The sequence below is a fragment of the Rhinatrema bivittatum genome, chromosome 1, assembly GCF_901001135.1.
Source record: "Rhinatrema bivittatum chromosome 1, aRhiBiv1.1, whole genome shotgun sequence".
NCBI classification, from domain to species: Eukaryota; Metazoa; Chordata; class Amphibia; order Gymnophiona; family Rhinatrematidae; genus Rhinatrema; species Rhinatrema bivittatum.
This window is the reverse complement of record NC_042615.1, coordinates 157,203,517-157,226,642: the sequence shown is the minus strand read 5'-3', so window position 1 is coordinate 157,226,642 and position 23,126 is coordinate 157,203,517. Positions and strand designations below refer to the sequence as shown.

The 23,126-nt window shown below is 45.0% G+C and overlaps 1 protein-coding gene across 2 annotated transcripts in view; it reads left to right on the top strand.

Annotated features, from left to right (window-relative positions):
- NSUN7 (NOP2/Sun RNA methyltransferase family member 7) overlaps positions 1-16,549 on the top strand; it is a 298,057-nt gene extending 281,508 nt beyond the window's left edge. Inside the window, exon 12 of one of the 2 annotated variants that reach the window (XM_029588977.1) lies at positions 15,728-16,549. In XM_029588977.1, coding sequence (XP_029444837.1) covers positions 15,728-16,372 — 645 coding nt within the window. In that variant the 3' untranslated portion in view covers positions 16,373-16,549. The remainder of the gene's footprint in view (positions 1-15,727) is intronic. The other variant, XM_029588986.1, reaches the window with a different exon arrangement.
- The last annotated feature ends 6,577 nt before the right edge of the window (positions 16,550-23,126 follow it).

Sequence of the window (23,126 nt, the reverse complement as noted above, 5' to 3'; positions counted from 1 at the left end):
GCGGTACTTCGGTAAGTTTTTACCCGTTTTCCGTCTATTACAATCGAGTTTGGCCCTCGCGGCCTACTGGCCGTCGACCGTACCGTGACTCAAATTTTTTTTTTTTTCCATGGCCATGGCATCGGGGTTTCGTCAGTGCACGGACTGTACCCGCACCATGTCTATCACAGACCCCCATAAAGTCTGTGTAATGTGTCTAGGATGCGAGCACGATGTCTTGACCTGCACCACTCTTTGCTAAATAGCACAGTTTCTTTCTGGCTGTACTCTATTTTGCGAGTTTATAAACCTGGGAGAGAACTCAGATCAGCAGGGAAAAATCTTTTAGAAGTTCCCACAGTGAAAATGGCTGCTTTAAACATAATGAGGCAAAGAGCTTTTTCATTCGCTGGCCCTATTTTGTGGAATGCTCTGCCAGATTCCTTAAGACTAATATCTAGTCGAAAGGAGTTTAAGGCGGCACTAAAAACACATCTATTTTTGGAAGCATTTGGGAACACGGAACCTATTAACTAACAGTCAAACGGCCATGAAGTTTTTTTTTTGCCATAACACTTTATTAAAGACTAGAAGATGTCTTTAATTACTTGTTAACTTATTTGATCGTTTCTTTCTTTTAGTTTTGTAATGTAATAGCCAATTACCTATAATTTCAAGTCACCTAAATTTTATGTTATTGGTCAAGTTTTAAATTGTATTTTTATTCAAATTTTGTTTATTTGTTTATTTTATTTGTTTATTTTTTACTTAAAGTATATTTTAAGTTAGTTTTGATTTATAATTATGTTGTTGTAAACCGCTTTGGTCAATTGATATTGGTAAAACGGTATATAAATATGCTAAATAAATAAATGTGCCCTAATGACACCGAAGGGTCGCAAGGCCAGAATGGAGAAGATGGAACTTCTCTTCCGTGCTCAAACCCCGACTCCAACCATTGCATAGACGTCATCAAACCAGCATAGTCGCAGCCTTCCTCCGGACACAAGGTGTTCACGTCTACCCCTATCTGGACGACTGGTTAATCAGGGCTCCCACTCAGCAAGCTGCTCTGTCGTCCCTCAATCTAACCTTACACACTCTAATTATGTTATGATTTCTCTTCAATTACGACAAATCCTACTTAGTCCCATCTCAAACCTTGTCGTTCATTGGGGCAGACTTGGACACCTTACAGGCAAAGGCTTTCCTGCTTCGACAACGAGCACTGACTCTTGTATCTCTTGCTCACCAGCTGCAGTCTCAGCACTCTGCGACTGCACGCCGATTTCTCATCGTCCTGGGACACATGGCGTCCTCAGTCCATGTCACACCAATGGCCCGCTTGGCCATGAGACTCATGCACTGGACTCTCAGGGCTCAATGGACTCAAGCTATTCAGCCTCTGCAACCATTGTCCATGTCACCGACTCACTCCATCTGTCTCTCGCCTGGTGGAAAAATCAAACCAATCTCCTCCAGGGATTGCCCTTCCAGGTTCCAAATCCTCAAATCATTCTCACCACCGACACTTCCAACCTCGGGTGGGGAGCCCATGTAGCCGATCTGCAGACACAAGGCTCTTGGTCTCCAGAGGAAGCCAAACACCAAATACATTTCCTGGAACTTCGAGCAATCAGATATGCTCTCAGGGCTTTTCAGGATCGCCTCTCAAATCAAGTCATCCTGATTCAGATGGACAACCAGGTGGCCATGTAGTACATCAACAAACAGGGAGGCACAGGCTCCTTCCTTCTGTGTCAGGAAGCTGCACAGATTTGAGCGGAAGCTCTCTCCCATTCGATGTACCTCAGGGCCACCTACTTGCCGGGAGTGGACAATGTGCTGGCAGACAAGCTGAGTCGCGTCTTTCAACCGCACAAGTGGTCTCTCAACCCCTTGGTAGCGAACTCCATCTTCCAACAATGGGGATATCCTCAGAGAGACCTCTTTGCGTCCCCACAAAACCGCAAAGTGGAGAACTACTGCACTCTCATTGGCAGCAAACATTCTCAACCCAGAGACGCATTCTTCCTCTCATGGGCAACCAGTCTGCTCTACGCATTCCCGCCACTTCCTCCTCTCTCGAAGACTCTTGTGAAGTTACGTCAGGACAAGGGAACCATGATCCTGATGGCACCTCACTGGCCACGCCAAGTGTGGTTTCCAATACTGCAGGATCTCTCCATCCGCAGGCACATTCCCCTGGGAAAGGACCCGTTTCTGATCACTCAAAACAATGGGTGCCTACGTCATCCCAACCTTCAAGCCTTGTCCTTGACTGCATGGATGTTGAAAGGTTAATCCTTCAACCTCTTAACCTTTCAGGCCCAGTTTCCCATGTCTTGATTGCTTCACAGAAGCCTTCCACGAGAAAATCTTACTCTTATAAATGGAAAAAGTTCACATCATGGTGCGCTTCTCAGTCCCTTGATCCCTTTTCCTGTCCAGTCCCAAAGTTTTTAGACTATCTCTGGCACTTATCAGAGTCAGGTCTAAAGACCTCTTCCATCAGAATGCATGTCAGTGCGGTAGCCGCCTTCCATAAAGATGTCCCTATATCAGTACAACCCCTTGTAACATGCTTTTTGAAGGGCTTGCTCCACATCAAGCCACCTTTACGTCCTCCGGCCCTTTCTTGGGACCTTAACCTAGTTCTCGGTCGGCTCATGAAGCCACCATTCGAGCCTCTTCGCTCCTGTGACCTAAAATATCTCACATGGAAAGTGATTTTCCTTTTGATTATCACATCAGCCAGCAGGGTTAGTTAGTTACAGGCCCTAGTTACCTATCCGCCTTACACTAAACTCTTGCAGAAACGGGCGGTACTCCGCACTCACCCTAAGTTTTTACCTAAGGTAGTCTCGGAGTTTCACATTAATCAATCCATCATACTACCTACCTTCTTTCCCAGGCCCAATTCCAATCCAGGGGAACAGGCTCTGCATTCCCTTGACTGTAAATGGGCTCTAGCTTTTTATCTAGACCGTACAGTTGTCCACAGAAAGAGCACTCAGTTAGAAACATAGAAACATATAGAAACATAGAAATGACGGCAGAAGAAGACCAAACGGCCGATCCAGTCTCCCCAGCAAGCCACGCAGTTTATCCATTTTTTTTCCCACCCTTTTTCTCCCTCCCACCCATCACTATTGGCTTCCAGCACCCTCCGGCCCCAACTCCCTTCCACCCCTCCACCATGCAGAGAGCAGTGCCGTATCCGCATCCCATTGAACATCCAGCTCAATCAGGGGTAGCAACCGCCGCAACAAGCAGGCCACACCCCTGCCCCATACTCTTACCCACCCCTGCTTTGTTTGTTTGTTTTTTGTTTTTGTTTTGTTTTGTTTTGGTTTTTTTTTGGAGATGGCAGCCCTCCGTGAAGGCGGAACACCAACCACTGGCCACTGGCATCCCGCTCCGTGAATGCCTCTGTGGCTACTGCCGCTCCGTGCAGTGTTTTGCTGCCTGAAGGTGGAACACCAACTACTGGCCACTGGCATCCAGCTCCGTGAATGCCTCTGTGGCTACTGCCGCTCCGTGCAGTGTTTTGCTGCCTGAAGGTGGAACACCAACTACTGGCCACTGGCATCCAGCTCCGTGAATGCCTCTGTGGCTACTGCCGCTCCGTGCAGTGTTTTGCTGCCTCCTCTTTATTTACGCCCACTAGACTTGATGGATCCACAGTGTTTATCCCATGCCCCTTTGAAGTCCTTCACAGTTTTAGACTTCACCACTTCCTCCGGAAGGGCATTCCAGGCATCCACCACCCTTTCCGTCTCTTTCCACCCCAACAAATTAGGGCAACCTGTGGGTAAGCAGACTCTCTCCTCCTGGTTGGCGGACTGCATATCTTTTTGCTATCAGCAAGCAGGCATTCCTTTTCAAGACCGTGTTAAAGCACACTCTGTGAGGGCCATGGCAATTTCAGTAGCACACCTACGATCGGTGCCGCTTCCTGACATTTGCAGGGCTGCTACCTGGAGTTCGCTCCACACCTTTGCAGCCCACTATTGCTTGAAGAAGGCCAGAAGACAAGATTCCATCTTTGGCCAGTCTGTCCTTCGTAACCTATTTACAACGTGACGTACCAATACCCTTCCGCCTGCCCGGTGGGGTTCAGGATGTCCTCTACCAAATTCCACCCCAGTTGTTGTGCCTGTTGCACGTCTTTTGGGTACATTTGGTGCATGTTCGGACATCCTCAGCTCGGTACTCACCCATATGTGAGGACTACCATCCTGCTTGTCCTGTGAGAAAGCAAACGTTGTTTACCTGTAACAGGTGTTCTCACAGGACAGTAGGATGTTAGTCCTCACGAAACCCGCCCGCCGCCCCGCGGTGTTGGATTCGTAACATTTTGTTATTTTATTTTTCAGCACTGCCTGTAGCTTTCAAATAAGACTGAAGGGGGACCCCTGCTGGCTGCAGGGTTAGTGCCATGCTGGGCATGCCCAGTAGGGGCCAGTCAAAGTTCTGGAAACTTTGACAGAAGTTTTCCGTGATTGGGCTCCATCCTGTGATGTCACCCATATGTGAGGACTAACATCCGGCTGTCCTGTGAGAACACCTGTTACAGGTAAGCAACATTTGCTTTATACTAGAGATGTGCTTCGGGTTTCTATATTGTGTTGGGCTTCGTTTCGGCCCCCCCCCCCCCCCCCCCGGGAACTTTTTTTCCCGCGGTTCGGGGGTTTGTTTTTTGGGTGCCCCAATTTTCGGGTTAGTGCGCATTAACTTGGCAGAGTTAGTGCGCGCTAACCCGAAAATGAATTTTCCTGAATTAGGCGTTTTTCCTGAATTGGGCAATTTCGTTGAAATTGCCTAATTCGGAATGGCTCGGGAGAACCGAAAAACGATTGCACATCCCTAATTCATACCCCTCTGAGGAAGAGCAGATTCATCTAGTCACAGAATTGGGTCATGTGTCCACATATGATGCTAGATGATGCTTTGTGAAATTTCTGAAAAGTATGAAGGTACAGAAGGCTCCATACTGTCCAAAGCAGCTAGAGCTGGAGGTGTGCTCAGCCTTTCGGACTAAGATGTTGCTGTTCCACTCTTCTTAGATCCAGTCTGCAGCCTTCGGCTTCAACTTCTAACAAGCCACAAAGGGCACTGGCTCTCCAACCAAGCTGACTCCAGTGTAGTCTTCAGCACTCAAGGTGTGGAGCTTGGTGGGAAAATCATAGTCACTGTTTTGACACATCAAGCATGTTGAAGTTCAAATGTTGAGAACTTTGACACCTCTTGGTGTGTTGAGTGATCCACCTCTTAGCACCTCCCCTCTGGCACAGAATGTATAGACATAAATTCGACTCCCCAGTCAGTGTCAAGAAGGTTCGGAATGGGAAGTCTCTCCTGCCCCTCAAAGCAGCTTGGTCCCAACACACAAGGAAACAAACTTCAAGCTTCATAGGTCTTTTGGCTCCAGGATTGGCCTGTTCCCAGACATTTGTTAAATATATCCTTTCTGAATTCAAGTATGAGGAGTCCTATGGTCCTGTCTATTTGCCAGAGGTGTTCTGTTCTAAAGAGAAATACACTCTGTCCTTCAAATCTTTATCACAGGCAGGGAACGGATAATCTCCTGATGTCTTCTTCATACCTTTTGTACAGAAGATGGCTAAAGCTGTGTTTTTTGAGTGACAGGCATAGAGTGAGTCCAAGACACCTCTTCTTGGCCTTAAGTGTCTAGATACTTCTAAATAATTGGTGGCAGTGCCTGTATGGAGAAGACAGGAAACTCTACATATTCTGCTTCTTGTTGGTAAGAAAGCAGATACAGAGTATCATACCCAGGCAACTGAGGGATTTGACAGGCTCCAGATAACACAAAGTGTGGTTGTTAGATACATGCTAAAAAGGGCCAAGAAGGCAAGAACTTGCACCTTGCCCCCTAGAATGTGGATCTTTTCAAGAAAAATCATTATCAGAACAGTGTTCCATCTCGCATAGCATCCTACCATATGTACATGTAATTGCACAAAATCCTAGAAATGACCCAGAATTTCACCTAGTTTCTTTCTCAAGAAAAAGAAATGGAATTCCATAATCTGATGGAGACTGAAGAGTGCCAAAAGCACCTGGTCAGCATGACCTATAAATCTTTGAGATGGAATCAAGATCCTCTGAAGTGGGCATTGACTACTGCAAGCTCTTAGATTTCAAGGAAGACATGCAGGAAAGCCTTGGAGATAAGATGAAAGAAGTGGCTCAACTTACAAAAGACCACTATAGTATGCTTCAAACCCTATTTACTGTCACTTCCAAATCACCCTCCATTTCTTAGAGATTGTATAATGGCCTGACTAGGAAGCAGCAGTTTCCCTCAATAAAAAAAAAAAAAAATCTCTACCCAGGCCCCACTCACCCTAGTTAGCAAGACTTGAAGCCTCGCTATCATGAGCAGAGAAGATCTAAGCTCCTCATGGCTGTCCAGTCAAATCCAGGGACCAGGTTTTGAAGGAAACCAGAGCAGATGGCCAGTGACCCCCCCCCCCTGTAGGGGGGAGCCTGAGGATTTTCATAAACTGTTGGCCCATTCTAACCTCAGACAGCTGGGTCCTTTATACAGTGGAAAACTGCTACACATTACATCTATTAGAAATATCTCCAAATAGCTTGCCCAGAAGTGCATTAAATCTCACTTAACACCAGGATTTACTTGGGTCAGAAATCTCCTCTGTCCTACGGACCAAGTGATTGAACCTGCATCCTTTCCCTCCCCTTCCCCCTTGTCACCAACATAACAAGCGCATGGGGATTTTACTCCATTCATTTCCTGGTTCCCAAAGACTGGACTGTATCATCCCACTTGTACCTAAGGGCCTTGAACAAATTCCTGAAAGAGGAAAAGTTTGAGATTACTAAAGGCACTGTCATTTCTTTTATAAACAAAGGAGACTAGTTGTGCGATCTGGATTTGCAGGAGGCCTTCACACTCACACTCATCCAAGACATGGGAAGTATCTCAGATTTGTGTGGGGAAACAGTAAGTACGACATGCCTTTTAGCCTAGCTTCAGCACTGTAGGTTTTCATAAAATCTTACTGTTGCATCATTTCTATGCAACTTGGGGCTTCATATATTTTCCTATTTGGACAAATGCCTGATGGAAAGTAAATTGCAGACAGGGTTGACAAATCCATGCGGAGAGCCATCCAGCTGTTGAAATCACTAAGGTTCATCCAATTTGAGCCTTATACCACAACTGGAATTTATAGAAGCTCTGCTAGATACAACTCAAGCTATGGCTTATCACCTGCCCTAAATAGCCTATGACCTAGGGCTGTAGAGGGGAAAGGATTCAAAGTCAGCAGGAGGGGGGATCAAGACAGGCTAGTGAGAAATGCCTTCTCCTTTCATTTTGGAAAGGGTCTTCTATATGCATGCTCTCCAGTACCTCTGGTGGGAAAAACCTTAAAACCCAGAAGACCAAGGAACTATAGTATTCATAGTTGCCTTTTGTCTAAGACAAATCTGGTTTCCATTCTTGTAAGACCATGTAGAAATTTGTACTATTTTCTCTAATCTACAGAGATTAATTGACGTGTAATATTTACATAGGAAAATATCACATGGGAGAAAACCACACTTTGAACAGGCTCTCAGTGGGCATTCTCGAAATCTAGTAATTACAATCAATCTTATATAATGTTTCTAAACACAAGATCAGCATAAAATAAAATTCTTTTAATGTTTTGCTTTAACTTAACCAATTACAGTTATTTCTGCATTTTATTCATATGTTCTGACTAATCAACAGGTCAGCCTGACCTAGGTTCTGTTTGCAATTACCTACAAATACAACACATTTTATTACTGATTGGAAAAGGTCACATATCATATCTATTTTCTACCAATTATAATTTCCTAGCGTGTAGACAGATGGACTCAGGACCAGTTGGTTTATGCTCCCCTGCCAGCAGATGGAGTTGGAACAAGCTGACGTCACAGTATATATATATAGCCCTGCAGTATCGAAGAGTCCCGCTGGAACATAATCACCTGGATGCCTGGGTGGAATGACTGGCATGCTTGCAGTTCAGCCACAGGTTGCGGAATCAAACGGGTTCGCGTGATGTCAGACAACACGACAACGGTGGCCTATATCAATCACCAGGGAGGAACCAAGAGCCAGCAAGTGTCGCTGATGGAATGGACAGAAGGTCATCTGCAGATCTCTGCCTCTGACATTGTAGGAAAAGCCAACTTAAGAGTGAACTTTCTCTTCAGGGAGAGTCTCAACCCAGGGGAATGGGTGTTGTCAATTGAGGTGTTTCAGTTGATTGTGGATCGCTATGGCCTTCCATCCAAGACCTGCTGGCGACTTCTCGAAATGCGAAGGTTCCTTGATTCTACAGTCGCAGGAGAGATCCATGTTCCCTGGGAATAGATGCTCTCATACAGGTCTGGCTGGAAGACACATTGCTTTATGCCTTTCATCCGTGGCCCTTGCTGGGCAGGATAATTTGCAGGATCGAAGGCCACAGGGGGCTAGTACTCCTGGTGGCACCAGACTAGGCCAGGCGTCCATGTTACATGGATTTGCGATGTCTCCTTGTCGAGGGCCCCCCCCCCCCCCTTTGTCTTCCGCCGCACATGGATCTGCTACAGCAGGGACAGGTTCTTCACGAGGATCTGACTCCATTCTGGCTTATGGTTTGGCCCTTGAGAGGGCTTGCCTGTTAAAGCATGGTTATTCTTCTGCGGTGATTGCCACTTTACTCCACGCTCACAAGTTCTCCACTTCCTTGGCTTATGTGCGGGTTTGGAGAGTTTTTGAGGCCTGGTGTGAGGAACAGGGTGTTCTTCCTCGTTCAGTTAAGATCCCTCTCATTCTGGATTTTTTGCAGGATGGATTGAATAAAGGCTTGGCCCTTAATTCCTTGAAGGTGCAGGTTGCGGCTCTTTCAGAGGCCTGGTGAATCGTGTTTCCTTGTTGTCTCATCCTGATGTGGCCTGTTTTTTTGAAGGGAGTAAAGCATCTTAGGCCTTCCTTGAGGTTACCAGTTCCATTGTAGAGTCTTAGAACATAAGAGATGCCATACTGGGTCAGACCAAGGGTCCATCAAGCCCAGTATTCTGTTTCCAACAGTAGCCAATCCAAGTCACAAGTACCTGGCAAGTACAGAAACATTAGATCACAAGCTACTATTGCTTATTAATTACTGTCATAGCAGTTTATGGATTTATCCTCTAGGAACTTATCCAAACCTTTTTTAAACCCAGTTACACTAACTACTGTAAGCACACCCTCTGGCAGTGAATTCCAGAGCTTAACTATGTGCTAAGTGAAAGAATTTTCTTCGATTTGTTTTAAATGAGCTACTTGCTAATTTCATGGAGTGCTCCCTGGTCCTTCTATTATCTGAGACAGTAATTAACCAATTTACATTAACTTGTTCAAGTCCTTTCATGATTTTGTAGACTTCTATCATATCTCCCCTCAATTGTCTCTTCTCCAAACTGAAAAGCCCTAACTTCTTTAGCATTTCCTCATAGGACAGCCATTCCATGCCCCTTATCATTTTGTTCATCCTTCTCTGCACTTTTAGTACAACTATATCCTTTTTGAGATGCAGTGACCAGAACTGCACACAGTATTCAAGGTGCAGTATCACCATGGAGTGATACAGAGGCTTTGACATTCTCAGTTTTATTTTCTATTCCCTTTTTAATAATTTGAAACATTGTTTCCTTTTTTGATCACCACAGCACACTGGGCTGACTGTTTCAATGTATTATCCACTATAGTGCCTAGATCTCTTTCCTGGGTGGTAACTCCTAAGATAGAACTTAAGATTGTGTAACTACATCAAGGGTTATTTTTCCCTAAATGCATCACTTTGCACTTGTCCACGTTAAATGTCATCTGCCATTTGGAAGCCCAATCTTCCAGTCTCGCAAGGTCCTCCTGCAATTCATCACAATCCGCTTGAAATTTAACTACTCTGCTTAATTTTGTGCCATCTGTAAATTTGATCACCTCACTCATCGTACCCCTTTCCAGATCATTTATAAATATATTAAAAAGCATCAGTCCAAGTTCAGATCCCTGTGGCACTCCACTGTTTACCTTTCTCCACTGGTGCTGGACTTTTTGGTGGGCCCTGCGTTCTGACCACTGCGTGGCCTTTCCTTATAGTTGTTGACCTTGAAGACTGTTCCTGATGGCTATATGTTCTGCGTGTCAGATTTCTGAGCTACAAGCCTTGTCTTGCCGGAGCCGTTCCTTCAGGTGACTCCGGGGGCATAACTTTGTTCCATCCTTATTATCCTGCTTATTGTCCATCCTGCTTATTGTCCATCCTTATTATCCTGCTTATTGTTCCATCCTTCTTGCCCAAGGTGGTCTAGGACTTTCATTTGAATTAGTTCATCTCCTTGCCATCTCTGGATAAAGTCAGAGATGCGGAGGAGTTTTGCCTTTTGCGCTCCTTGGATGTTAAACATCCTGTCGTGCGATATCTGGAGGTCTCTGAATCGTTTCGAAAGATGGATTGTCTTTGTTGTCCATGGCGGAAGAAAGCAGGGTGCTCCAGCTTCGTGGGCTACCATAGCTCATTGGATTAAGGAGGTAGTCACGGCCACAAATGTGGATACTGGAAAGCCATTGCCTACTCAATTAGGGGCCATTCTACTAGGTCTCAGGCTGTGTCATGGGCGGAGGTTAGTCTGTTGTCTCCCATTGATATCTGCCGAGCTGAGATGTGGTCCTCCTTACACACTTTTTCCAGGTTTTATCATCTAGATGTGCAGGCCCAGGAGGATGCAGCCTTTATAGGTGTGGTGTTGACTGGATTGCGGACAGCCTCACACCCTGTTGGGGAGTAACTTTGGTACATCCCACTGGTCCTGAGTCCATCTATCTAGGAAATGAAGAAATTACTTACCTGATAATTTATTTCGTTTTCCTTAATGTAGGCAGATGGACTCAGCTTCCCGCCTTCAGCTGTCACATGAGTGTCAATAGTACTCCTGTGGGGCTCTGGGTCCCAAGGGATTACTGGTAAGTGTTCATCCAGTCCCTAGCCTGTGGTACCTAGAATCTTACGTGAGTTCAGTGTTTAGGGTTGGTTGAGTACAGTTCTGGTTACCTGTTATTAATCATGTTTTTTAATCAAATCTTTTGCTAATTTGCCCACAGTTGCTTTTGAAGAGAATACTGGCAGGCTGGGGTCCCTGCAGGACTATATATACTCTGACGTCATCTTGCTCAGTCTCCATCTGCTGGCAGGGGAGCATAACCCACTGGACCTGAGTCCATCTGTCTACACTAAGAAAAATGAAACTATCAGGTAAGTAATTTCTCTATTATCTTTTATCTTGTCCATGAATCCAAAAGGTCTACTGATATACATCCTTATACAAATTTGTTTACATATTTATTATACTCTAAATAGTATCCTCTATCTTTATTTATAGTAAGTATAGCATAAATTAGGAAAGAACATTAGCTAAATTGAACTACCTTATATACTCATGTATATGTCAAGAAATTAAGTCTCAAAATTCATCTTGAAAAATAGGGTCGCCTTATCCATGGGTTAATGGTCCATTCACTCCTTCCCTCCCTCCCATTGCTATCCCCAGTCCGTTCTCCTGCAGGCTGAAGACATAACCGAAGCAGCTAGAAAGAGGCCAGTGGCAGTAGGACAGTTTCTCCCTCGCACCCCCACCCGATCCCTTAACTCACCTGCTGTTAGCAGGACATCAACGGTAGTTGCAGTTGCTCATGCACATCCTACCTCCCTTGCCAGGGCTTGATTGGCGCAGTTAGAACCACGTGATTCAAAGCATGACACTGAGACTCCACGTGGGAGGAGGGAGGGCATACCCAAGCAACCGCAACTCCCGTCTTGCTAGCAGCGGGTGAGTTAAGGGATCGGGTGGGGGTGCAAGGGAGAATCTGTTCTACTGCCACTGGCCTCTTTCTAGCTGCTTCGGTTATGTCTTCAGCCCATAGGTAAACGTACCAGAGATAGCCATGTAGGGGGCGAGAAGGAAGGAGTGAACTGACCGGGGATAGCCTTTGGGGGGAGGGGGAGGAGTGAATGACTGGGCATAGCCTCAATTTATCCACGAGTCATAGCAAATTTTTTAATTTTTGAGCCGAAAACTGCCCTTGATTTATCCACGAGATTGACACTTATACAAGTATATACAATATATTACTCTATATTGAACAGAGAGATATAATAAAGCATTTTGACTTCCTCAACCTGTCCCTGAAGGAGCCCATCCCTGATCATTCAAAACAAGGGAATATTGCTCTTTACCAGCATCCAATCTCTGGCCCTCACAACCTTGATGTTGAGGGAGATGTAATAAGTGCCTTTGATTTGTCTGAAAAAGGTATCTGAAGTCATTCTGGCTGCTAGAAAGGAATTCACCAAAAAGTGTAGTGTTTTAAATGGAGGATGTTTGCAGTCTGGTGTTAAGTTAAGGCCCTATATTCCTTCTCTTGTAATAAGACTTGCCTTGCTGGGTCAGACCAAAGGTCCTTCAAGCCCAGTATCTTATTTCCAATAGTGGTTAAGCCAGGTCACAAGTATCTGGCAGGATCCCAAGGGGTAGATAAATTCCAAGCTGCTTATCCCAAGAATAAGCAGTGAATTTCTGCAACTTTTAAAAGTTTGGACAAGTTCCTGAAGGTAAAGTCCATTAACCATAAAAGCAAATGCAGCAACACTAATAGCCTTCACCACATCCTCTGGCAATGAATTCCAGAGCTTAATTATGCATTGAGTAAAAAAATATTTTCTTTTATTAGTTTAACTGCATTATCTAGTTACTTCATTGTGTGTCCCTAGTCTTTGTACTTTTCGGAAAAGTACCCAACTGATTAAATTTTACTTGTTCCATTCCACTCATTTTTTTTAGACCTCTAGAGTACCTCCCATTAGCCATCTCTTCTCCAAGCTGATGAGTCCTAACCTCTTTAGCTTTTCTTCATAGAGGAATTGTTCTATCCTCTTTATCATTTTGGTTGCCCTTCTCTGTATCTTTTCTAATTCTGCTATATCTTTTCTGAGATGATGTGACCAGAGCTGCATACAATACTCAAGATGAGGTCGCCCTATGGAGTGATATAGAGGCATTATGAGATTCTGTGTTTTATCCTCCATTCCTTTCCTAATAATCCCTAGCATTCTTTTCTGTTCTTTTCTTGGCTGCTGCTGCTGCACACTAAATAGATTTCAGCTTATTTTCAGTGATGACACCTGCATGGTGACTCCTAATGTGGATCCTTGCATTGTATAGCCATAATTTGAATTACTCTTCCCTAGGTGCACCATTTTGCACTTGTCCACATTAAATTTCATTTGCCATTTGCATGCTCCGTTTCCCAGTTTTGCAATGTCCTCTTGCAATTTCTCACAATCCTCTTGTGATTTAACAACTTTGAATAATTTTGTATTGTTGACAAATTTGATCACCTCACTTATTCCTATTTCCAGGTCATTTATAATAATAAAAAGCAGTGAAGCCAGAACAGATCCCTGGAGCACTCCACTATTCACCTTTCTCCAATGGGAGCATTTACCATTTAGCTCTACTCTGTTTGCATCATTAACCAGTTGGGAATCCACAATAGGTCACTGCCCCCTATCCCATGACTTTTTATTTTCCTAAGAAGTCTCTCATGAGGGACTTTGTCAAATGCTTTCTGGAAATCCAGATACTCCATATCAACTAGCTCACCTTTATCCACATGTTTGTTTGCACCCTCAAAAAAAATGTAGCAAATTTTGTGGGGTAAGACTTCCCTTGGCTAAATCCATGTTTGCATTGTCCCATTAAACTATGCCTCTCTATCGGGCCGATACAGTACAGTGCACTCCCGCGTTTGGACATGCGTTTTTGACGCGCTAGCTTTACCCATTATTCAGTAAGGGGTAATAGTGCGTCGAAAATGCGCAGCCAACCCCCCCGAAACTAATAGCGCCCGCAACATGCAAATGCATGTTGATGGCCCTATTAGTTATTCCCACGCGATTCTGTAAGTAAAATGTGCAGCCAAGCCGCACATTTTACTTTCAGAAATTAGCACCTACCCAAAGTTAGGCGTTAATTTCTACCGGCACCGGGAAAGTGTACAGAAAAGCAGTAAAAACTGCTTTTCTGTACACCCTCTGACTTAATATCACGGCGATATTAAGTCGGAGGTCCCAAAAGTAAAAAAATAATTAAAAATAAAAAAATTTAAAATTGGCTCGCAGGTTGAAAACATGACGCTCAATTTTGCCGGCGTCTGGTTTCCAAACCCGTGGCTGTCAGCGGGCTCGAGAACTGATGCCGGAAAAATTGAGCGTTGGCTGTCAAACCCGCAGCCTGTCAAAAAGGAGGCACTAGGGACGCGCTAGTTTCCCTAGCACCTCCTTTTACCGCGGGCCCTAATTAGCAAACTTTTTCGTTTCTGTATCGTGCGCCCAGGACACTCGCCCGCTCTCCCTCGCCCAGGACACTCGCCCGCTCTCCCTCGCCCAGGACACTCGCCCGCTCTCTTGTGTTTCTTTCTGTATCGGCCTGTATACATTTTAACAATTGTGTTCTTTATGAGTGTTTCTACCATTTAGCCTGGCACAGATATTTGCTTTTGATATGTTGTATATCATTTTGAACAATTTTACCTGGAAAGCTGTTGATAAATGAAATAAAATAATTGAAAATGAAATATTTTTGTTTGGGTCATGATTTTGAATTTGTTTAAAAAAAAAAAAAAGCTGGGGTGCTATCCCTCCTTTCTGATCTTACAGCCTCTGATCCCCTCTTCATCTTTCCACGACTCTGCCCCATCTTAATCCAGCTTTTACTCTCCTCTTTCTTCCATCTGTTCAGTTCTGTTCCCCAATCTCCATGCCACCTTGCTCATGTTCCTCTTATCCCCATACCTTCCTTCATTCCCTCACTCTTATTCATTCCAACCCCCCTTCCAACCCCCTTACAATCCTTCATTCCTACCCCCTCCCTCGGAATACCTTGTTACCCCAAAAAGCCAACTCTTATCAGTTCTTACCAGTTTTGACACGTTACTCCCCATGCTTAAGCTGTATCCAAGTTTTTCTCTCCCCCTGTTCTATGTAAGACAACTTTGTCACTGTTTTATGGTTGCAATGTAAACCGGAGTGATAATTAACTCTGTTATTTGAACTTCGGTATAGAAAAGTTATAAATAAATAAATAAATAAATAGTCCTTTGCCATTCACCTCCCTCCTTTTGGTTCCATGTCACACTGCTTTTACTTTCATGTTTTTCTTTCCCTTCTCCTCAAATTTCTCCCTTACACTCTGGTTCCTTCCCTCCCCCTTCTAGTTCTCTTCCACTATTCCTTTCCCCTCTCCTTCCCTTTCACACTCTTCACTTAGAGCCACAACAAGAGGCTAACAGCATGGTGTCACAGCACATGCTCCCAATCTCAATGGCTGCTCTGTCCCCTCCATTTTCCAGATAGGAAATACACAGGATGTGGGGGCGGGAGGAGGAACAGGCAGAGCAGTGCTGCCATAACAGGAAGAGAGTTTACGTTCCTCACAGCCAGTTTTGCTCCTCTTTTCTTGGGTTATACTGAAGTAGGGAAAAATGCTACTATTATGTACCATGATGTTTGAGTTCTAATGGCTTAAAATTAAGACCAAGTGCATGATAGTATTTCACAAAGTGTTTAGTGATAGTCAAGGTACCATAGTACTATAATTTTCATGTAAAATTACATCAGTAATATTTCTTGTTCATTTTCAGCGAGATCCATCTGAGACTGTGTCCGTTAAAGATGTGTTGGCTCGAGCTGCAGCAAAAGGACTGTTGGAAGGTGTTGAGATGACAAAACCTCCAAAAAGAGAAGAGAAGAAAAAGAAATCCAAAACAGTAGTGCAAAAGAATGCTTCTAGTGCCAATGTTACTCAGGCAAAGATTGCAGAGTTCCTGAGTAGAGAAACTAGTAATACAAACACAAAGGTTCCATTATCAAAACCACCTAGTACTCTATTACAGAAAAACATGGGTCAAATAAACAGCAACATTCAGAATAAAAGAGCACTCAAGCAGATCACAAGTACAATTGTGCCTGGGACAGCAAAGAATGCAAGCAGTTTAAACTCCATGTCAAAAGTGTTTGACAAGCAGATTAATATTGTGAAGCCAAAGTCAGAAGACAAAATGGTTGTGTTGAAACCTGTAGAAATAGTTTTGCCTCCAGTACTGTTACCATTCTACAGTTCAACAGGAAACAAAGTTCGAAATCCATCTAACTCCTTTCCGGGCTTTTACCGCCTGACTGCATTGAAGAACAGCTTACCAAACTCACTTGCACCATCATTATCCCTAATAAGCAAGCAAAAAGAAGCTTTGCCTTTTGTGGTCAGGCATCCCCGACCTTGGCTCTGAAGATGGACGCTTTTTTGTAACTGGTTCATTGTTTAAGACTTAGTCTCTTAACGTTTAAAATAATTTTCATGCCAGTAAGAGTACGGTAGTCTTTTTAAAAAACTATTGTCGAGGACTGTGATGTGCAGTTTCTGTTTAGTCTGCCTTAAAATGAGTTGAGAATCAAAACTGGCATAATATGTAATATACATAGATCAAGGAAATCTTCAACTATGAACTACAGATGGTTTTGTCTTCTCTGTTTGTACTCCAGAAAGAATCTGACTGAGACCAGTAAATTCTTAGCAGGGGGAACATCTGAATTTGATTAATGATTGTAGCTACAAGGTAGTCTTTTGATTAAAACCAATAATCTACCCGTAAACTAAAGCAAAGGATTCAGTGTTTGAAAAACAATTTTAATTCATATACTTGTATAAACTCTGTAACCATCCTAAAATTTGTACTTGGGCAACTCAATAAAGTTATGCAAACATTACATAAATTGTTTTTGAATATTTAAGCACTGCATGACCTTGTGATTCTGCAGGCCATGGGATAGCCATCTTTGTATCTCAGCAGGCTACTATTCTCTAGAAACCAACCAGATCAGTGCCAGCAGATTGGTGGTGGGTGGGTATTGTTCAGTAAGTCCATGGGGACTTGAGTGTCTATATATTCAGGGAATAGCCTCACCAGTTTTGTTAACTGTTTCAGTTAATGGTAAGTCATAGAGGGGGGCATGGTATTGAATTAAATGCAGGATCTAGTATGCTTATCTGCGCAGGATGGAAGAGAACCAATGAGTAAAGCAAAAACTGACTTGATAAGAAATGATACTCTTTATGCAGTAAAGGTTCTATGGCTGGCAGCTGGGATATCTTTGCAGTAAGGATGCAAATAACTGGGCAGGCTTGATGAACCAACTGATCTTTTTCTGTCATTATCTGCTACTTTACACTGCTCTGTATTTGCATGAATTGATATGGCTGGCTATCTCTGACCAATCAGATGGCACTGTCACAGAGTCATTTGCTTTCACAGCAGTTTGTTACATCACAAAGGTGATAAAAAAATTAGTCAAACCACAATAGGTTGAAGTTAATACTTTAGGAGTATACATTGCATTTTAAACATAATGGAATAAGCAGTTTGTATATTTGTCTATATCTGGTGTAGAATTCTTGTTCATTAGCAAGCAGAGTGGTTTCTATAACTCGGAAATCTGCCACTCGTGACTTATGGAAACACTTTCCCTTATTCATCATTAGTGAAAATAAAGCCTTTAAGGATTGTGAGGATGACCGAGCAAACTTGAGCTGGAGCAGAAAACCACACAGACTTCTAGCCTTTTCTAATGCAATCTCGAATTTTATTAACATAAACTCAAAATACCAGTAGAATGCCTACCTTTGCAGTGTCATTCCCCACCCACAGAGCTCTCTCCCTCTGTAGGATTTAAGGTGGACCAGGCTAAATGGGGGAAATAGGGTCACTCTAACACACAGGTCGATACTCTAAGGCCGCGGTAGAAACAGTGCGGCAGTGCCGGGCGCACCCACAGTTGCCGCACGCACATTGCAGCTCGCCTACCGCTCGATCCCGTATGCAAATAGCTTGCAAATGCAAGCTGCGTCTAGGAAGCGTCCCTGAAGCATTAGGCCCGCGCAACCCATTTTACTGTATAGAGCGCCTATATAGTATCCTGGGTGCGTGGGCCTAACGCTTCACGGCCACGCTGGTATCTGTCATTTCAAATGACATCTGAAATGACAGGTACCAGGAAGTGGACGGTTCTCCTACGCTCGGGATTGCCAGTTCTATCTCCCCTCCTCCTGAATCAAGGCGCGTAAAGCAGCCTTGCTTCGGGAGGAGGAGAGAGAGAACTGGCAATGTAAAGCATCGGCGAGACGAACTGCGGCCCCCCATCTTCTTGCAGCCCCCACTTCGTCCCCCCATCGGCGGAGACGGCAGTGTAAAACGAGACGGACCGCAGCGGACCTTCGGCAGAGATGGCACTATAAGCGAGACGGACCGCGGCGCAAGGAGAGGAGGAGAGAAGACGCAACTTACTCCAGCCAGCCCTCCTCCGGACAGCGGCTCCTCTGCCTCCCAGCTGCCGGCGAAGATGGACGCCCGAACGGGTAGGCCCCTCGTGCAATTTGACCTCAAGGCGTGACGTCGCATGCCGTGACGCCAAACGTCGTGACGTCACGTCTTGAGGTCAAATTGCACGAGGGGCCTACCCGTTCGGGCGTCCATCTTCGTCGGCAGCTGGGAGGCAGAGGAGCCGCTGTCCGGAGGAGGGCTGGCTGGAGTAAGTTGCGTCTTCTCTCTCCTCCTCTCCTTGCGCCGTGGTCCGTCTCGCTTTACACTGCCGTCTCCGCCGAAGGGGGGACGAAGGGGGGGCTGCTGAAGTGGGGCCGCATTGGATTTTTTTTTCGCTTTTTTTTTGCTTCGGGAGGAGGGAGAGGACTGGGGCTACCCCGGAGACCGGCACCCATGGACGCGGCCAGGGCAGGTGAACGGGGGCTGGGGGAAAGTTTGCCGCCTACCCTTACTCCTGCCTCTAACGCAGGGGTAGGCGGTAAACTAACAGGTTAAACGCGCGGCAAATCGGCAGGTTAAAAAAGCGATAGTTGGGGCGCGCGTTACTGTATGGGGAGGGAATAGCTAATCAATCGTTTGCATGTAATATACATGCCGCGTGCGGAAGGGGTTACCCGGTGAGTTAAGAATGGGTTAAAGGGGATACTGTATCGCGGGAAGGGCTAACGCAGCCGAAAAGTGAGTAGAAAGCGGGTTAGGAGCGGGGTAACCGTGGCCGCACTTTACTGTATCGACCTGACAAGGAGCTATATATAATTACTAGCAAAATGCCATCATAAATGACCAGGTTTGACAGTTCACACTCAGACCAAGACCTCTCATCCTCATCTGCTGTCACTCTTCTGGCTAACTTCCTTCACCTTCTGCTAGAATTACGTTTCCCAGTTATGAATATGTGTGGGTAGGGGTAGTGAGGAGGTTTTGTGTATGTGTGGGTGAGAGAGAATGGGTGTCTGTGTTTTGAAGATAATGTATGTGTATGAATATGAGAGAGAGGCTTGTATGTGTGTGGTACCCCCTGAGCTTTTTCCCACTGATGCCCACAAAGTGCATGTGATCACTACTATAACCCTCTTGTCCTCCCCCAACTTGAGTGGCATAAAACAGCTTCTTACATTAACTCCCCTAGTTTTTCCTATATCACACCTCTCTATTCACTCTCACACACTCCTATTGCTCCCCATCTCACACAGCTTCAACCCCATTGTTCACTCTCTCATCTTTCCAATTGCTCATTTTTTCATACTCCTCATTTCTCTCTCAACACATTGCTCATTGTCTGATGCCCTCCACTCCAATTTCTCATTCTCATGTACATCCACCTCCCCCATTGTAGCTTGACTCGGCCACTGGTAAAGCCTAGGTATTCTGCCCATAAGCTATGTTTTCCTTGACATGGCCCCCAGGAGTGCCTTCATGGCCTTGCAGCCTGAAACACAGATGCCTTCCATTGGTCCAGCCTGTCACCATTACAGTTGCTATGATCCAATTTAGGACCCTACTCTCGTCTGCTGACAGCAGCAGGTTTCTTCTGCTACTATGGCCTTGATCGGGTGCAGTGGGCAAGGGAAGGTTCAGCCGCATCAGTTATGGCAAGGACCCTGATTTAATGTTTTGCTTTAGGAATGTACAGGGAAAAAATTGTTTTCGGTTTATCCAGAGGTTTTTCCCCCAAGAATTTTGGTTCAGGGAATGTGTGATTCGTTTCATTCATATGAAAAAAAAAAAAAAAAAATCAAACAACCCCCCCCCCAAAAAAAAAAAAGGGGTCTCCCAAGGTCTCCCACTCACACAGAAAAATGCCAGAGCCAGGATCCCCATGGCCTCCATTTATTTGGTCTGGTGGGGTTGTGCTGGCAAAGCCTAGGCTTTGTGTAGGCTGAGGCTACACTAGGTCGCCACAACCCTTCATCTGCCTCCACAAAAAGCTAACGCCTAGGCTGGAGCACAGGCCCAAAGGCAGAGTCCCAAAGCTGGGGCCTTGACCCGGACCAAGGCCCCACCCCTTGGTTTCAGCCTTGCATAGGCCAAGGCCGCAGTAGTTCGCCACATACTCAGCCTGCTCAAGGCTGACGCCTAGGCCAGGCCATTCTGAAGGTTAGGTCCTGATGCCTGGGCCTCAGTCTAGTCTTGGGCCCGATACTGCGGGCCAAGTTCTGAAGCCGGGGCCTGGGCCTGACACGGCCCAGCCCAGAGGCCAGGTCCCAATGCCAGGGCCTGGCCTGGAGGCCAATTTCCCTACATCAGGGCCTAGAGTCAGGCCCAGAGCAGCTCCATTGCATCCAAACTCCTTTTCAACGGATGCCATTTGCTGGGGTTGTGCCAAAGTTAATTAACTCTGGTGCATTCACCCCAGCGGATGATGACATTTTGGTGTATGCCATTCATCAAAATGTCGCCATCTGCTGGAGTAAATGTGCCGGAGTTAATTAACTCTGGAGCTATTTAGCAGATTACATCAGTTGAAGAAGAGGAGACTTGGGTGTCAGGTCCTGGCCTCAGACCTGTGTCCAAGTCAAGGCCCTGGAATTGCGATCTGGTCTCTGGGCCAGGCTGCAGCATCAGGCCGAGGCCCAGGTGTCAGGACCCGATGGCCAGGCTGCAGTGTTGTGCCCGGGCTTCAGCCTAGGATAAGGCCCAGACTTTGGGACCCGGCCTGGCCACTTCTGCGGATAACTGACATCCTATAAGTTTGGCCGTTGCCCAGGCATCAGCCTGGCCCTAGGCCTAGTCTCCATTGTCACACTTGGTTCTAGGCTGCGGCCTCTGTTTTGGCCTAGGCCCGATGCATTCATTTAAAATTAATGCAATGAATAAGGCTTGTTTCATTTGGGGGCCACCTGATTCAATTCATGGCCCCCCACATAAAATGAATTGGCCTTATTTGTCACCTTTTGCACATTAGTTTTAAACAAGTTCCAGTGGCATCTAATGCTAAGGGGTTACTGAAGATGATAGCAATGGGGAGAGTGAGAAAAGCATTCATACAATGTCTACCTCAGAGGCTTAGCCATGGATAGATAGCGGGTCCTGTGCCCCCATACTTTTGGCTCAAGCCTCCAACACTAGAGGCAGGGTCATGTCTCAGATGAGTCCAGTCCCTTAAAAATGCAGCAGTTGTAGGGCTTAGAGGCATTGGAATCGCTGTCAGTCTGTGATCCCCTGCACCTTTAAGAAGGTTAACTTGAATGGGAAAACACTACTGTCTTTGGGCTAGATCTGTAAATGTTTGAGGCCATCAAAGTTTTGTTTTCCTTTTGGTAGGTAATTATTTATCCCTCCTCAGCCCCTTCAATGTTCAGGAATGCTTGGGCTGGATGGAAACCTATTTACATAATTGCTGTTTAGTAGCCTGATTGATTAACACTTGCATATAGTAGTTGCTATAACAAATGGAAAGTGAGAAGGAGCAGAGACAGGTCAGGGAAGCAATAAATAAACAGGAGAAACAGCAGGGCCCATATAATAAAACCTGTGCTCCAACTGGAGTTAGATTTTAGTGTGGGTTTTATTATATGTGCATGCTAAAATTGGCGGGCCCCACAGGATGCAACAAGGTAATGATATGCAAATAGACAATGTGTGAAAAAGCATGTATTTTTTACCCATGGTCTATGTGCTTGTCAACCTGTGCTAATAAAAAATAAATAAATTAAAAAAAAAAGATCACTGATGTGGTCGGACTAGCTATGTGGGTGGCCCCAGCAAGTCCTCCCCTCCTCTCCAACACACAAAAATGCTCACAACTCTGGCCAAGCCTGAGTGCTGTGTCCCTGCTTCCCTCCCTCTTACCTTAGTCCAGCAGTAATCATCCTCCACCTACCCCATTTTTTTTTCCCAGGAAAAAAAGTATGCCATGGACCTGAAGGCAGTCCCACCTCCCCTCCCAGGAGCCCCTGCCAGAGAAGACCCCTCTTGGCAGGGCTACTTCCATACTGATATCTGATTGGTCCTTTCACTGACTCAGATCTCTGAAATTTTGTTTTACTTTATTTTTCTTTTGATGATTTCCCACCTGTCCTTCAAAAATGACATTTATTATTTAAGACTAGAGTTCTAATCTACTTTGGTTTATACACTTTATTTATTTGTTTATTTGTTTTAATATACAGACGTTCAAAATGTATCTCACATCTGTTTACAATGAAGCAATAAAACATAAAATAAAAAACAATTAAATAAAACTAAACATATTAAACAATCACATGGTTAAAATATATGCCAGTGTGTCAGAGAAAAATCTGGATCAACCATGGGCATGCCCATAATTAGGTTGTACTTTAGATTTACAATTTACAATCTGATTAGTTCAATGTATTTACTTTACGCACACTCTGTCCCCACTGGTCTGTATACAACATTTTTAGGTTCCTTCTTTAAAGTGCCAAAAGCCTTAAGAAAAATACTTGCTCTTATTCTGTGCTTATGAAAAATCTTATTGGCTAAGGCCCTAAAGAGTTCTATAAAAAATACCAAAAAAATAAAAAAAATAAAGGGGCAGCTTTTAAATACTTGCGCGAGCGCGTACTTTTGTTCGCGCAGTAGGCTGGATTTTATAAGATACGCGCGTATCTTATAAAATCCGGGGTCGGCGCGCGCAAGGGGGTGCACATTTGTGCAACCTGTGCGCTGCCTGTTCCCTCCGAGGCTGCTCCGATTTCGGAGC